This window comes from Schistocerca piceifrons, chromosome 1 (genome assembly GCF_021461385.2).
Source record: "Schistocerca piceifrons isolate TAMUIC-IGC-003096 chromosome 1, iqSchPice1.1, whole genome shotgun sequence".
In the NCBI taxonomy this organism is placed as follows: domain Eukaryota; kingdom Metazoa; phylum Arthropoda; class Insecta; order Orthoptera; family Acrididae; genus Schistocerca; species Schistocerca piceifrons.
This window is the reverse complement of record NC_060138.1, coordinates 1,203,109,039-1,203,124,890: the sequence shown is the minus strand read 5'-3', so window position 1 is coordinate 1,203,124,890 and position 15,852 is coordinate 1,203,109,039. Positions and strand designations below refer to the sequence as shown.

The following is a 15,852-nucleotide window of genomic DNA, read 5'->3' as shown; positions in this document are numbered from 1 at the left end:
GTTGTTTCCGTACCATGTACAGCATGTGCAGACACTATCAGCAGCTGATTGGCCTCCACGGGTACACTTTTGTGAATGGTTCATCCAACAATGTGTCAATCCTCATTTCAGTGCAAATGTTCTCTTTACGGATGAGGCTTCATTCCAACATGATCAAATTGTAAATTTTCACAATCAACATGTGTGGGCTGACGAGAATCCGCACGCAATTGTGCAATCACGTCATCAACACAGATTTTCTGAGAACGTTTGGGCAGGCATTGTTGGTGATGTCTTGATTGGGCCCCATGTTCTTCCACCTACGCTCAATGGAGCACGTTATCATGATTTCATACTGGATACTCTACCTGTGCTGCTAGAACATGTGCCTTTACATGTACGACACAACATGTGGTTCATGCACGATGGAGCTCCTGCACATTTCACTCGAAGTGTTCGTATGCTTCTCAGCAACAGATTCGGTGACCGATGGATTGGTAGAGGTGACCAGTTCCATGGCCTCCACGCTCTCCTGACCTCAACCCTCTTGACTTTCATTTATGGGGGCATTTGAAAGCTCTTGTCTACCCAACTCCGGTACCAAATGTAGAGACTCTTCGTGCTCGTATTGTGGATGACTGTGATACAATACGCCATTCTCCAGGGCTGCATCAGCGCATCAGGGATTCCATGCGACAGAGGGTGGATGCATGTATCCTCGCTAACTGAGGACATTTTGAACATTTCCTGTAACAAAGTGTTTGAAGTCATGCTGGTACATTCTGTTGCTGTGTGTTTCCATACCATGATTAATGTGATTTGAAGAGAAGTAATAAAATGAGCTCTAACATGGAAAGTAAATGTTTCCGGACACATGTCCACGTAACATATTTTCTTTCTTTGTGTGTGAGGAATGTTTCCTGAAAGTTTGGCCGTACCTTTTTGTAACACCCTGTATGTATTAGGTAGATCTGCATTATGCATGCATGCACACACAGATTTCTTTGGATCTTTTTAGTGTGGTTGGAGTTAGCATTGCAAATGCAGCAATGTGTAATTGTTTGAAGTGAGAAAAATAACCAGAGCACTACGTAAAAGAGCAGCAGAAAAGCATATGTATGTGTTAACAATGTAGGAAAAGATGGATCACTTTTTACCATAAGCTTAAGACAGGCATAATTAAAAGACACTTACAAATTAGCTTTCAGCCACTGACTTCATCAGAAAAAGAAAGAGAAAGAGAAACACATACCATTTGTTCACACTAGCAAGCATACCTCACAAACACAGGATCATCAACTCTGGCAGCTCGGACTGGAATGCATCTGTCATGCAAAATGGAAGCAGCAAACTGGAGGGGCTGGGGAAGGAAAGGGGATAGCAGAGTATGGGTTGGGGGAGAGAGGATCAATGTCTGGTATAGTATGCAGGGACTAGACTGCCAACAGGCACAGCACTGGGAGGTTGTGGGGCAGACGGAGGCTTTCAGACAGTCATTCTTCCCGCGAACCATACACGACTGGAACAGGAAAGGGAGGTAATGACAGTGGCACGTAAAGTGCCCTCCGCCACACACCGTTGGGTGGCTTGCGGAGTATCAATGTAGATGTAGATGTAGATGTAGAAAAACAGAGTGAAAATGGAGAGCTGAGAGACAAGAATGGGCAGGAGGTGACTGGTTAGAGGGCATGAAAACTGTTGGGTGAAGGGGATGTTAGGCTGTATGTTACCATAGATTGAGGCTGGGATAATTATGGGAGTGGAGAATGTGCTGTAAGGTTAACTCCCATCTGCACAGTTCAGAAAAGCTGGAGGTGGAGTGGAGGATCCAGATGCCTTGGATAGTGAAGCAGCCATTGAAGTCAAGTGTCTTATGTCCAGTTGTATGTTGTACCACCAGACAGTCTGCTTTGGCCTTGGCCACATTTTAAGAAAGGAAGGAAGATTAGACTTAATGTCCTGTTGACACTGATGTCATTAGAGACTAAGCACAAACTCAGGTGGTGTAAGGATGTGGAAGGAAATTGTTTGTGCCCTTTCAAAGGAACCATCCTGGCATTTGACTGGAGTGATTTAGGGAAATCAAGGAAAACCTAAATCTCGATGGTTGGAAGTGGGTTTGAACTGTCATCCTCCTGAAGACGAGTCTAGTGTACTAACCACTGTGCCACCTCATTCAGCTTTGGCCACTCTTTGGTGGTGGTCATTCACCCTCATGGTCAGCTGGTTGGTAGTCATACCTATATAAAAATCTCTGCAGTGATGGCAGCAGAGCTGGTAAATGACATGGCTGCTTTCACACATGGTCAAGCCTCTGATGGGGTAAGATAAGATTGTGACAAGACTGAAATAGGAAGTGCAGGGGGAATAGACTGGGCACGTCTTGCATCTGAGTCTTCCACAGCGATATCATCCTTGTGGTGAGGGGTTGGGACTGGGAGGGGCATATGGATAGACTGGGATCCTGTGCAGTTTGAATTGGCAATGGAAAACCACTTCAGGAGGGGTGCGAAGGATCTTGAGTAGGATGTCCCTCATTTCAGTGCATGATGATAGCTAATCAAAGGCCTGGTGAAGGATGTGGTTCAGCTGTTCCAGACTGAGATGGTGTTGGGTGACAAAGGAGGCTGGTTCTTGGGGATGGTGGGAGGATTGGGGGTGAGGGGGGGAATGGCATGGTAGATATTTCTGCAGAGACCCTCAGTATACTGTCCAAGAGTGTTCTTGTAACTGCAGATATGCTGTCCTTAGGTGGCTCAGCTGTTTGGGAGGGATTTTCTGGTGTGAATAGGCTGTACAAATTAACTATTTGTCATCAGAAATAAACGTCCAGTGAAATAAAACGTTTTGATTTTGCTGTTGTCTTCTGAAAGTGTTATGTTTATTTTCTTTAAGCTGTAATGAGTGACATTGCACTCAGAGGTTTGTGTGTGGGGGGTGGAGGTGGGGGTGGAGGGGGTGAAGGGGGAAGGGGAGAGGCAAACCATACCACTGCCAAGGGTGGCAGTTTTCAGGGGCCAGCAAAATCTTAAATTTTAGTATTGTGCCAACAGAATGAATTAAATAATACAATGAAAGTTTTGCATAATTAAAAAAGTGAGAGAATAAAATTATTTAATTGGATAGATAAAAAATCTGCTCTCCAAGTGACGAAGAACACATACATAAAAGATTGTTGTGACTGGCAAGGTAACTTACTGTACAGTAAGTTTCCCCTGAACTGCGGTTCTGGGTGACTTTCCCGACATCTACCCCTTTTCCTAGACCTCTCCAGTTCTTTCCCTTCACTGTTCTTCCTTCCCCTTCAACCCTTCTGCCTGAAGCATGAGCCACTGGCTCCAAAAAGCTTGCCAATCACAACAGTCTGTTATGTGTGTGTTCTGCCACCACTTGATGAGTAGATTTTTTATCAATCCAATTAAATAATTTATCTAAAAACAAAGATGATGTGACTTACCAAACGAAAGCGCTGGCACGTCGATAGACACACAAACAAACACAAACATACACGCAAAATTCTAGCTTTCGCAACCAACGGTTGCCTCATCAGGAAAGAGGGAAGGAGAGGGAAAGACGAAAGGATTTGGGTTTTAAGGGAGAGGGTAAGGAGTCATTCCAATCCCGGGAGCGGAAAGACTTACCTTAGGGGGAAAAAAGGACGGGTATACACTCGCACACACACACAAATCCATCCACACATATACAGACACAAGCAGACATATACAGAGGCAAAGAGTTTGGGCAGAGATGTCAGTCGAGACGGAAGTGCAGAGGCAAAGATGTTGTTGAATGACAGGTGAGGTATGAGTGGCGGCAACTTGAAATTAGCGGAGATTGAGGCCTGGTGGATAACGGGAAGAGAGGATATATTGAAGAGCAAGTTCCCATCTTCGGATAGGTTGGTGTTAGTGGGAAGTATCCAGATAACCCGGACGGTGTAACACTGTGCCAAGATGAGCTGGCCATGCACCAAGGCATGTTTAGCCACAGGGTGAACCTCATTACCAACAAACACTGTCTGCCTGTGTCCATTCATGCGAATGGACAGTTTGTTGCTGGTCATTCCCACATAGAATGCGTTACAGTGTAGGCAGGTCAGTTGGTAGATCACGTGGGTGCTTTCACATGTGGCTCTGCCTTTGATCGTGTACCCCTACCGGGTTACAGGTCTGGAGTAGGTGGTGGTGGGAGGGTGCATGGGACAGGTTTTACACTGGGGGCGGTTACGAGGGTAGGAGCCAGAGGGTAGGGAAGGTGGTTTGGGGATTTCATAGGGATGAACTAAGAGGTTACTAAGGTCAGGTGGATGGCGGAAAGACACTCTTCGTGGAGTAGGGAGGATTTCATGAAGGATGGATCTCATTTCAGGGCAGGATTTGAGGAAGACGTATCCCTGCTGGAGAGCCACATTCTGAGTCTGTTCCAGTCCCGGAAAGTATCATGTCACAAGTGGGGCACGTTTGTGGTTCTTCTGTGGGAGGTTCTGGGTTTGAGAGGATGAGGAAGTGGCTCTGGTTATTTGCTTCTGCACCAGGTCGGGAGGGTAGTTGCGGGATGCGAAAGCTGTTGTCAGGTTGTTGGTGTAATGGTTCAGGGATTCCGGACTGGATCAGATTCGTTTGCCACGAAGACCTAGGCTGTAGGGAAGGGACCGTTTGATGTGGAATGGGTGGCAGCTGTCATAATGGAGGTACTGTTGCTTGTTGGTGGGTTTGATGTGGACGGACGTGTGAAGTTGGCCATTGGACAGGTGGAGGTCAACATCAAGGAAAGTGGCATGGGATTTGGAGTAGGACCAGGTGAATCTGATGGAACCAAAGGAGTTGAGGTTGGAGAGGAAATTCTGGAGTTCTTCTTCACTGTGAGTCCAGATCATGAAGATGTCATCAATAAATCTGTACCAAACTTTGGGTTGGCAGGCCTGGGTAACCAAGAAGACTTCCTCTAAGTGACCCATGAATAGGTTGACGTACGAAGGGTGAACTTGGGTTGGTAGATAACGATGTGCACAAAGGTTAGGTGGTTGTGTTGCCGCCAAAACACGTTAAAGGATGGAGAAATTCGGGAAAATTTCGAAAAAACTGCGTGTAAATGTATTAAAAGGAGTGTTTTTGTGGTGGCAGATTATGAAAATATGGCTAACAATTGTCTGGCGAAGAAATAATGACGTTAAAACCCGTGGGAAGCGGCTAAAAATTATCAGTGATGTGGGAAAAACGGAATGGAAATAAAGCGAAAGTTATCAGAACTAGACGAAATGGTTGTTTAATAGGTGAAAGGAACTGTTTGTGGACTAGACACTGTGGATTTTATAGCAGCGGTAGTGTTGAAAGCGGAAAAAAATTTTTTTGGTTATGGTTTGGAAGTGGGTGACGTATTGTTGAGTATATACAGGCGGGATAAAATTGTTCTACTATACAATCCTTTAACGTGTTTTGGCGGCAACACAACCACCTAACTTTTGTGCACATCGTTATCTACCAACCCAAGTTCACCACAGGATCAATATAGCCCAGCTTTAACCAACACTTTTTCCCCTTTTTTCACAACAGATCTCCAGTTACTTTCTCCAGTTATTTTCATTTTCATTTCAACCTCATGTTACACTTTCCACCTTCTAATACCTTGTCACCCTCACAACACCCCCACAACGACCCCATTAAGTTTTATTTACATTCCCTCTGCAAACATGCCTTCACCCTAGCCAGATTACGCTCACATATTTTATTTTCTCAGGCTTGTTTGACATTTGGCATTACCCCCAGAGGCCTCACACTTAAAGTTCCCATCTCTGGCTGTAACCCTTCTTTCCATCAGTCCCTATATCAGTTCCAAACTGAACAATCCATTGCCCTCACCCACCTAATTCTTCACCTACACATCAACTCAGCCAATGAACACACCCGTCAACTCCTATCCTTAATAAAAGTCCTCAATCTTTCCTCTCCCATATCCACTCCGGCTGTTCAGAGCATCCTCCTAAAGGCCAACCGCAAATTAGAACAGCATGCCACCCTTCACCTCAAAAAACTATCCAATCTCCTGGTTTCCCACCTCCGGAAAGGCAACTCACTCACCCTTCACAACCTTTCCAGCAAACCTCAACCTCCTCTCATTGCACACAAACCCAGTCTCTCCCATCTACTCAATCTCCCACTTCCAGCTCCACTCCCTCCAAAACCTCAAAATTCCAATCAACACAATCTGGTACCACAACACCCTAAATCAATAGTTAACTTTTCCTCCAAACCTCTCTCCCAATCCGAAACCTCTGTCCTATCCAAAGGCGTCACCTTCAGCCCCACTCCCAGATTCAACCAAACAGCCCTCGTCAAAGATTTACTGTTTTACACTCGTACTCTCTGCTGGAAGTATCACTTTGCCACAAAGAAAAATGATCCTAATCCTACCCCTAATGATCCAACTCCCCAAGACACTATCCAAATTGAACCCTGCCTGGAACAGTTCCGTCCTCCATCACAGTGGGACCCACCTCCTCTTCCTCAAAATCACCCTCTCCAAACCTTCCAGGAATTTCTGACTTCCAGCCTTGCCTCTCAATCCTTCTTAAAAAACCTTAATCCTACTCCCAACATCACCACTGCTGAAGCCCAGGCTATCCATGATCTGAAGGCTGACTGGTCCATCGTCATTCTTCCGGCGGACTAGGGTTCCACGACCGTGGTACTTGATCGTCGAGAGTATGTGGCTGAGGGACTGCGTCAGCTTTCAGACAACACCATATGCAAAGTTTGCCAAGGTAATCCCATTCCTGATGTCCAGGCGGACTTTCAAGGAATTCTCAGAACCTTAGGCCCCCTACAAAACCTTTCACCTGACTCCATCAACCTCCTGACCCCACCGACACCCCGCACCCCTACCTTCTACCTTCTTCTAAAATTCACAAACCCAGTCATCCCGGTCACCCCATTGTAGCTGGTTACCAAGCCCCCACAGAACGTATCTCTGCCTATGTAGATCAACACCTTCAACCCATTACATGTAGTCTCCCATCCTTCATCAAAGACACCAACCACTTTCTCGAACGCCTGGAATCCTTATCCAATCCGTTACCCCCGGAAACCATCCTTGTAACCATTGATAACACTTCCTTATACACAAATATCCCGCACGTCCAGGGCCTCGCTGCGATGGAGCACTTCCTTTCACGCCGATCACCTGCCACCCTACCTAAAACCTCTTTCCTCATTACCTTAGCCAGCTTCATCCTGACCCACAACTTCTTCACTTTTGAAGACCAGACATACCAACAATTAAAGGGAACAGCCATGGGTACCAGGATGGCCCCTTTGTATGCCAACCTATTCATGGGTCACTTAGAGGAAGCCTTCTTGGTTACCCAGGCCTGCCAACCCAAAGTTTGGTACAGATTTATTGATGACATCTTCATGATCTGGACTCACAGTGAAGAAGTACTCCAGAATTTCCTCTCCAACCTCAACTCCTTTGGTTCCATCAGATTCACCTGGTCCTACTCCAAATCCCATGCCACTTTCCTTGATGTTGACCTCCACCTGTCCAATGGCCAGCTTCACACGTCCGTCCACATCAAACCCACCAACAAGCAACAGTACCTCCATTATGACAGCTGCCACCCATTCCACATCAAACGGTCCCTTCCCTACAGCCTAGGTCTTCGTGGCAAACGAATCTGCTCCAGTCCGGAATCCCTGAACCATTACACCAACAACCTGACAACAGCTTTCGCATCCCGCAACTACCCTCCCGACCTGGTACAGAAGCAAATAACCAGAGCCACTTCCTCATCCTCTCAAACCCAGAACCTCCCACAGAAGAACCACAAACGTGCCCCACTTGTGACATGATACTTTCCGGGACTGGAACAGACTCAGAATGTGGCTCTCCAGCAGGGATACGTCTTCCTCAAATCCTGCCCTGAAATGAGATCCATCCTTCATGAAATCCTCCCCACTCCACCAAGAGTGTCTTTCCGCCATCCACCTAACCTTCGTAACCTCTTAGTTCATCCCTATGAAATCCCCAAACCACCTTCCCTACCCTCTGGCTCCTACCCTCGTAACCGCCCCCGGTGTAAAACCTGTCCCATGCACCCTCCCACCACCACCTACTCCAGTCCTGTAACCCGGAAGGTGTACACGATCAAAGGCAGAGCCACATGTGAAAGCACCCACGTGATCTACCAACTGACCTGCCTACACTGTGACGCATTCTATGTGGGAATGACCAGCAACAAACTGTCCATTCGCATGAATGGACACAGGCAGACAGTGTTTGTTGGTAATGAGGATCACCCTGTGGCTAAACATGCCTTGGTGCACTGCCAGCACATCTTGGCACAGTGTTACACCGTCCGGGTTATCTGGATACTTCCCACTAACACCAACCTATCCGAACTCCAGAGATGGGAACTTGCTCTTCAATATATCCTCTCTTCCCGTTATCCACCAGGCCTCAATCTCCGCTAATTTCAAGTTGCCGCCACTCATACCTCACCTGTCATTCAACAACATCTTTGCCTCTGCACTTCTGCCTCTACTGACATCTCTGCCCAAACTCTTTGCCTCTGTATATGTCTGCTTGTGTCTGTATATGTGTGGATGGATATGTGTGTGTGTGCGAGTGTATACCCGTCCTTTTTTCCCCCTAAGGTAAATCTTTCCGCTCCCGGGATTGGAATGACTCCTTACCCTCTCCCTTAAAACCCAAATCCTTTCGTCTTTCCCTCTCCTTCCCTCTTTCCTGATGAGGCAACCGTTGGTTGCGAAAGCTAGAATTTTGCGTGTATGTTTGTGTTTGTTTGTGTGTCTATCGACGTGCCAGCGCTTTCATTTGGAAAGTCACATCATCTTTGTTTTTAGATATTTTTTTTCCCCCACGTGGAATGTTTCCTTCTATTATATTCATACAATCAAATAATTTTATCAATAATTGATTGTTTTCATTGTTATACTAGCCAAAGCGTTAGAATAAGTTGAACATACAAATAATTCATAAAAATCTAGTGTCTTATTAGAAATTATCTGTGGTATTGTGAAACAGAAGCTTGCTAGAGGTAGTTTTGCCAATTTCTATCATGCACCTACACAGCAATTCAAACGTACCTATGTCATCTTGGAAGCCCTTACAGATGTTAAAAACTTTGCAACAAAGAAATAAAGATAAATGTCAACATATAATGGTCTAAAAGTTCCTATAAAGCAACCTTAAACATCTATAACAGTATAACCGAGAAAAACACTCTCTTATAAATAAGCAAACAACTTTGTAAAAGATGAACTGCCAGTGACATGCCATAGTCTTTTGAATCCAGACTTTGTGATTAAGCTGCATTTACAAGTGGGAAGATTCATGGCAGCCTCCCCCACCATGTCCTCCCTCCCCTTTGGATCTGCCATTAATATCATTTACATTTGTCTTCTCCTTGCTGTTCTTATCTAAATTAGTCTATTCTGCTTTGTCTGTAACTATTTTAAGTTTTCCTTCATTCTCTTACCTTTCTCAATGTTCAAACCATAGTCAATAGATATTGGTACTACAAGATCTTACGGAAAAACCACTACATATTATTTTGGATCTGTAGCAACTACACTGCACTGATCAACTATCTATCCAGTCTTGCCTTCCTTCACACTGTGGCCCAAAAATTTTATTTAGGGTTTAACTGCTACCTTTTGCCATAATAAGTGGTAGTGCTTTCGCCAAAGCAAGAAAGTATCTGTAGTATAAGGTAAATGTGAAGTCATGTTTCCCACTAATTTTAGTTTTGATTTATTTACATACATTGTGCTTTTTCATTCATTTATTTAATAAACATACATTGTAGGGTAGGACTACATTTGTTCTGCCTGATGAAAAAATACATTCCCGAATGTCACCGGCCTGGGCAAATCCATCGCTGGAGGTGCTGTTTCACATCCTATAATCTGTATACTTTTTAGTGTTCCCTGAGACCCATAGTTCTGTCTGAAACTCATAGGTTCAGGTAAGTTGGAACATTTCATGCCTTTTGCAGCTTCCACCAACGTATGCAATTTAACACTGTTGAGGGCTGCAGTGAACAGTTGTTCAGTTTGCAGTGAGCAGATACATGTTTGTTTCTTTGTCTTTGTGGTGTGCTATGTATATGTATTGCACTGGAGCTAAATATCTATATAAATAAGCAATTTCATGACAACTGTGTCTTCTGAATGTCATTCATAACATAGCAAGCAATCAGTATGATGCACAAACAGTGAGCATTCTAAGTAGACTGTGAGAACTCTACTTGCATCTACTCCCCAGTTGTTACTCTCCCTGCAGCAGTCATAATGCTCCATGCCGCACACTCTGCTCTGATCAGGGAACAAGAAAAAGTGAGTTAAATAACTTAATTTTGGTGGAAATAACTTAATTTTTGTTGAAATAACTTAATTTTTGTTGAAATAATTAATTTGGAGTTACAAGGCAAAACGTATTGCACTGCAAATGCTTCACTTCTGTTTCACTGACTGATAAAATTCTTGAAGGTGGCCCTGATAGCAAATGAGAGCTTAGTTCTTGCTTTCCCAAACCAATATCCTTCTTTATAAAGTTTTTGTAGTTTCAATAATTTTTAATTTTTACCATGTATTTGTTCATAATGTTCTAGCAAATGATAAGTGGATAGTTTTCATTCATTTTGAGAGCATACAGGCTATGACTCAATTAAAAATCTGTGCACAGTCTCATTTCTTTCACAGATAATATTCACTGCACAAGTAAACACACCGGAATTATCTGTAGCATTCATACAAACATAAATTTTACTTTTGCCCATTTGAAATGTTAAGAATACTAACAATAATCTCAAAGTATGTTTGTTCAGCAATGAAATCTGTAATCAGGGGCTGATTACAGTTTCAGTACTGGAATGGCACTCGTAAGTTACTGATGTACAAAACATGAAATGGCTATAATGACTTACATAGAAAATGTAAGAACTATTAGCTAACAGTAAAGGAAATATGTTCAAAAGCAATCTGTAGCTGCTGAGGAAGAAGGCAAGTTTGTTTGCAGGCAATGACTGTAGCACAGATAGTAAAAATATATATGATTGTAATTAAATCCATACTAAATAGCACTTTAGGTTACCTCCTCATCTCCTGCTGTTGCAGCTAAATGTGCAGCTCTGATACGAAATTCCTGTGGGATGTCCATGAAGCTGCTTCCTGCAGTCCACAGGAATTTCACTGCCTGCATTATAAAACAAAGTGTGAAAATGAGCCATGGTGTGGAAGAGTTTTAGATATTTCCTATCATAGTTTCTGATTATCTCATACCCACATGGAACTATATATAAAGGCTACTTAAAAAAATCCTAGGTCATGTGTTCAGTGCCACTACTTGTATTTGGTTACTGAAAACAAGGATCAATAAAGTACAGACTAGCGTTTTCAATTTCTGCCCATCTGTTACTTATTTCATGTGAAAGCTAAGTTTTAGTTTTGGTGTTTAATATATGTAGTTTTCAAAGAAACTGCTTACGTAATGTGATTTCCATGTTAGATGGTTAATTAAATTTTATACAGATCATCTGAACAAATTCCACCAAAATTAAGTAGAACAAATCACATAATCATGATTTTTTTGCATGTGGCTGCATACTGATAAAAAGAAGAGCGCTAAATACCATAACTGCTTAAAATTAACTACTCAAGTTCACAGAAAGATTCGGTCAGTGGCCTTAGAAGCAGTAGGGGCAGATTTGTCAAAGTGCCTTCAGAAATATGTGTAGAAGATTAAGTTGGAATTATTGGTGATGCACTCTAATCTCCAATAGTTGTCATTACATTACAAAGAACTGAGATTCTTTTGCCTCAACTATACTTTGACACATTCATTGTCTGGCATGTAACTAAGCACACACATCCTTTACATGGTTCATTTCCCAGGATCTTAGGGCTGTCAGGTCACACAAGGGTAGTAGGGGAGTCAGTGCATATACAGGATCTGACTACAAACCCAAACTCATGCAAACATTGAAACATAATGAAGAAAGACAGGTGGAATTCTTGTTCGTGAAAACAAGTTTGCAGAACCGGAAATATTTAATTAGCATTATACACTAAACAGTCAGAACATTATGGTCACAGAGCTAGTATTGATATAAACCCAACCAGGTAACAGCAGTGCCACATGGTGAGGAATGACTGCTACTCAGACACATGATGGTGCACGTAGTATCAGTAAGTGGGATATCAGTGTGTTGAATTGGGAAGGTGCGTGATCTTTCATCAAAGGAATTCCAGGCAATAGAAAGTTAAGTTAAATGTAAAGATCCAAGCAGAATGTTATATCTGGTGGAACTGAGCTGGTATCTGATGATTGAAATTGGAACTGTGTTTAATGAGTGATTGTTTCAGGCTATGTAAAAAAACCACTGCAAGAGATAAATGACAACTTTTGCCCTGAGAATTATTTGTGGTGACAGTCTATAGGAAGACTGAAGGGAAAAAATCATCACCTGCTGTGGGAAGATCACAAATCATCTCTTGAATAAAATTACCTCATGACAATGGACCAAATTCTCAGACTGTGCCATTGGTATTCAGATGAGTAACTGTGCTTTTAGTTTTCTAATTTTAAATAGTGTTGTGTGAAATTTTTTTTCTATGATCAGCAACAAGACTACGAAAATGAATGAAGAGAAGTGTGTAGGCGGTGAATCTGTAGAAAACACTTCGGACGTAGGATCAAGTATCAGTAAACTATCGTCCAACAGTATCCAAGAGTAGATCAAAGTTTTGGTGGAGATGGTTCCAGTGAAAATGTTGCAACGAGTACTCCAATTACACAAGGAAGAGTAGGCGAAGATGATTTATTAATGTTATTATTGGAGCATATGAAAGAAGTGAAGGAACAAATGGGACAGATTAGGCAGAATATTGGTCAGCAAGGTCGACAGTTGATTCAGCAAAATCTACAGTTAAGACAGGAATTAAGTGAACAAATGGTGGAATTAAAGGATACTTTTACTGAAAATACCAATCAGATAAGGGAAATCCAAGAGGGTTTGGCAGCACTAAAAATTACTGTTAAGACAGGACTGTGTGAACTCAATACTCGTGTAGGAGCAGTGGAGGAACAGGTTGATGTATTAGATACTAATTCCACACAAGAGTTGTCAAAAAATGAGGAGAGATTCAAAAAACTAGATGAACATGTAGAAGCAGAAAATTCTAAACTTAAAGTAGAGGTTGTTCTGATTAGGAGAATCTTGGAAGAAAAAGTAGAAACTTACAAATGGATTTCTGAGTTAAAACTTACAGACGTTTCTAATCAAATAAGTGATGTAGAACTGAAGTGTCTTGAAAAAATAGATCTGTGTGAAAATAATGTTGTAGAATTGCAAGAGGGTGTGGCCCAAAGAAATTTTATTTGCAATATTAATTGTGTACAGAGTGGCATACCTTTAAAATGCTTTCCCAGAGATGGGAAATTGCATTCTGTTCATTTTTTACAGCATTGTCAGGATAATTTTAGTAATGACATGACAGACAATGTTAAAATTAAATTTGTTAAGTAATTTTTGGATGGAGAGGCAATCTCATGGGTCAATCAGAATGTAAATTCTATCATGTCATATGATGAATTTGAAAGAAAGTTCTTAAATAAGTTTTGGTCAGAATCTGAGCAAGGTAGGATTAAAAGTGAGGTTTTGAATGGTTGAATGTATAAAACCTTTTGATAAACTAATACAAACAGATGCCTTAAAAAGGAGATTACTGAAAAGAGTACAGTGGGAGTTGATTTATGGACCAGACGACTCAGTAGATCAGTTCCTGAGATATGTAGATAAGTTGGATAGAGCCTTTGAGAGAAATGAGAGGTTAAATAATAGCAGATTTGGCAATCAACCATCTGTGAAGGGGGGGGGGGGGGGGTGGAATCAGAGCAGGAATCAAGTTAGGAATGATAATGAAAATCAGAACAATAACAGTGGTTACAATAGAGGTGATAACAGATTGATCAACCATAGTAATGCAAATGGAAACAGAGGTCATGACAACAGGAAGAGACCTTCGGAGAATAGCAGCAGACAATTAGATAATCACCAATCAAGATGATGCAATTTAAAATGGCAGACACGCTATTGGGAGCCTGTCAGTTTGGGGCGAGAAATAAGTACCAAAATCAGGCTAAACACCACCAGCCTAGAGACACTGAAAATAATTACACAAGACAGAGTAATCGAAGGTATTGGAGTGGAAATGACAGAACTAATGTAAGAAGAGCACATCAGATTAGCAAATTACAGTTTGGCATTAAATTCTGGAGAAGTATGAATGAAAGTGAGGAAGATAGAAGTAATAGCATCTGTAAGAATGTTGAAGAGGTTCTGTTGGAGAAGGAAACTATCTCAAGTCTATATAATCGGTGTGGCAAAGAAGTTTGTGAAGAAAATGTTGGTTCTGACAATAATCCTGATGAGTTTGGATTAGGTAAATTAATGGAGGAAGAATCACAGTTAAGCACTGAACTGATGATACTTGTACTAGTGTACTTGTCAACAATTCTGATGAGCATTGTAAAGATGTTGTAGAAGTGTCTGTTATTGGAGATGATAGCATGTGTGGTAGTGTTGAAAATGAAAGTGGCAGTAGTAATGATGAATGGGAAGAAGAATTAGATGGCATAGTGTATATGAAGATCAAAGAAGATATAATTAATGGTGAAGAAGATGATGTCAGTGATATTGGTGAAGAAGATGAGAACCAGATTGTGCCAATGAAAACTGGGAAGGTACCATCAGATAAGGGACATGTGGACAGCCATTATGATTTAGATGTGATGCTAGAAACTTTATGGGATACTTATGAGGATTATAGTGACAATGACAGAGTAAAATGGGTCATCAAGACTATTTGTGAAGAACTGCATTCCAAATGGGAAGGTAGAACCAGTCAGCAGGCTTACAGTGAGATCAGTTCTGGAAGAAGTAGACAGTGTATAAAAGAGGGGCATGACATCAAGCAATCATCTGATGTAGCTTTAAGTAAAATTCAGACAAGTAAGAGGCAAAAATCGTGCAAACAACTTGTATTAAAAAACTAAAAATCTGCCTCAATTGCAAAAAAAGCACCTAGTGTTAACCCAGCTTTTGGCGAAGATAACTACACCTTCTACAGAATAACAATCAAACCCACAAGTAACTAAGAAGACCTTTGTCAATGATTAAAAGAACACCACAGCTATACATTTATAAATGAAAAAGAAAAGGAAAACATAAACAGTACAAATGTACAAAGTCAAAACCACTACTTAACTTAAAGGTGTACGCTCCACCTCACATCGGCCTATGTTCGATGGGCGATGACCCGCCATAAACTGCAGCTACAAACGGTCGCTCACTTTCAAGCCCGACCCGCTACCTATGCACATGCGCTAGACAAGGGAAGTTACGTGAATGCACGTGCGCATACAAATACAAGAAAGTTTATACATGGGTCGGGGCTGAATAGCCCATATATTCCCAACCGTGGATCAACGTATATCAAAAAATGAAATGGATAGAACAAGAGATGAGCTAAATAGAAGATGAAACCTAAAAGTAACCACACACGCTTGCTTATGCTAGTAAAGAAACTTATATATGAAGCTACCTATGACAACAGGAAGAACTCTTACAAACTATAGCTAAAGCCAGTAGTTAGCCTGGGGCGGGGGGGGGGGGGGGGGGGGCTGAGGGGACATAATCTAAAGACATCATGGTAATCAAGTTATAGGGATAAAACGTGAGGTGTCCAACGGGCTAAAATCACCTTCATCGTAAAAGGAAAATGAGGATAAAAAGAAAGAAGATGAACAGCTTGACCAACCGCGCTTGCCAATCAGCGCACGCATGTGATAATC

At 42.1% G+C, this 15,852-nt stretch overlaps 1 protein-coding gene across 1 annotated transcript in view; it reads right to left on the bottom strand.

Annotated features, from left to right (window-relative positions):
* LOC124802543 (serine/threonine-protein phosphatase 6 regulatory ankyrin repeat subunit A-like) overlaps positions 1-15,852 on the bottom strand; it is a 407,755-nt gene that overhangs the window by 20,004 nt on the left and 371,899 nt on the right. The window contains exon 16 of the mRNA XM_047263406.1: positions 11,092-11,193. Within this exon, the coding sequence (XP_047119362.1) occupies positions 11,092-11,193 (102 nt within the window). The remainder of the gene's footprint in view (positions 1-11,091; positions 11,194-15,852) is intronic.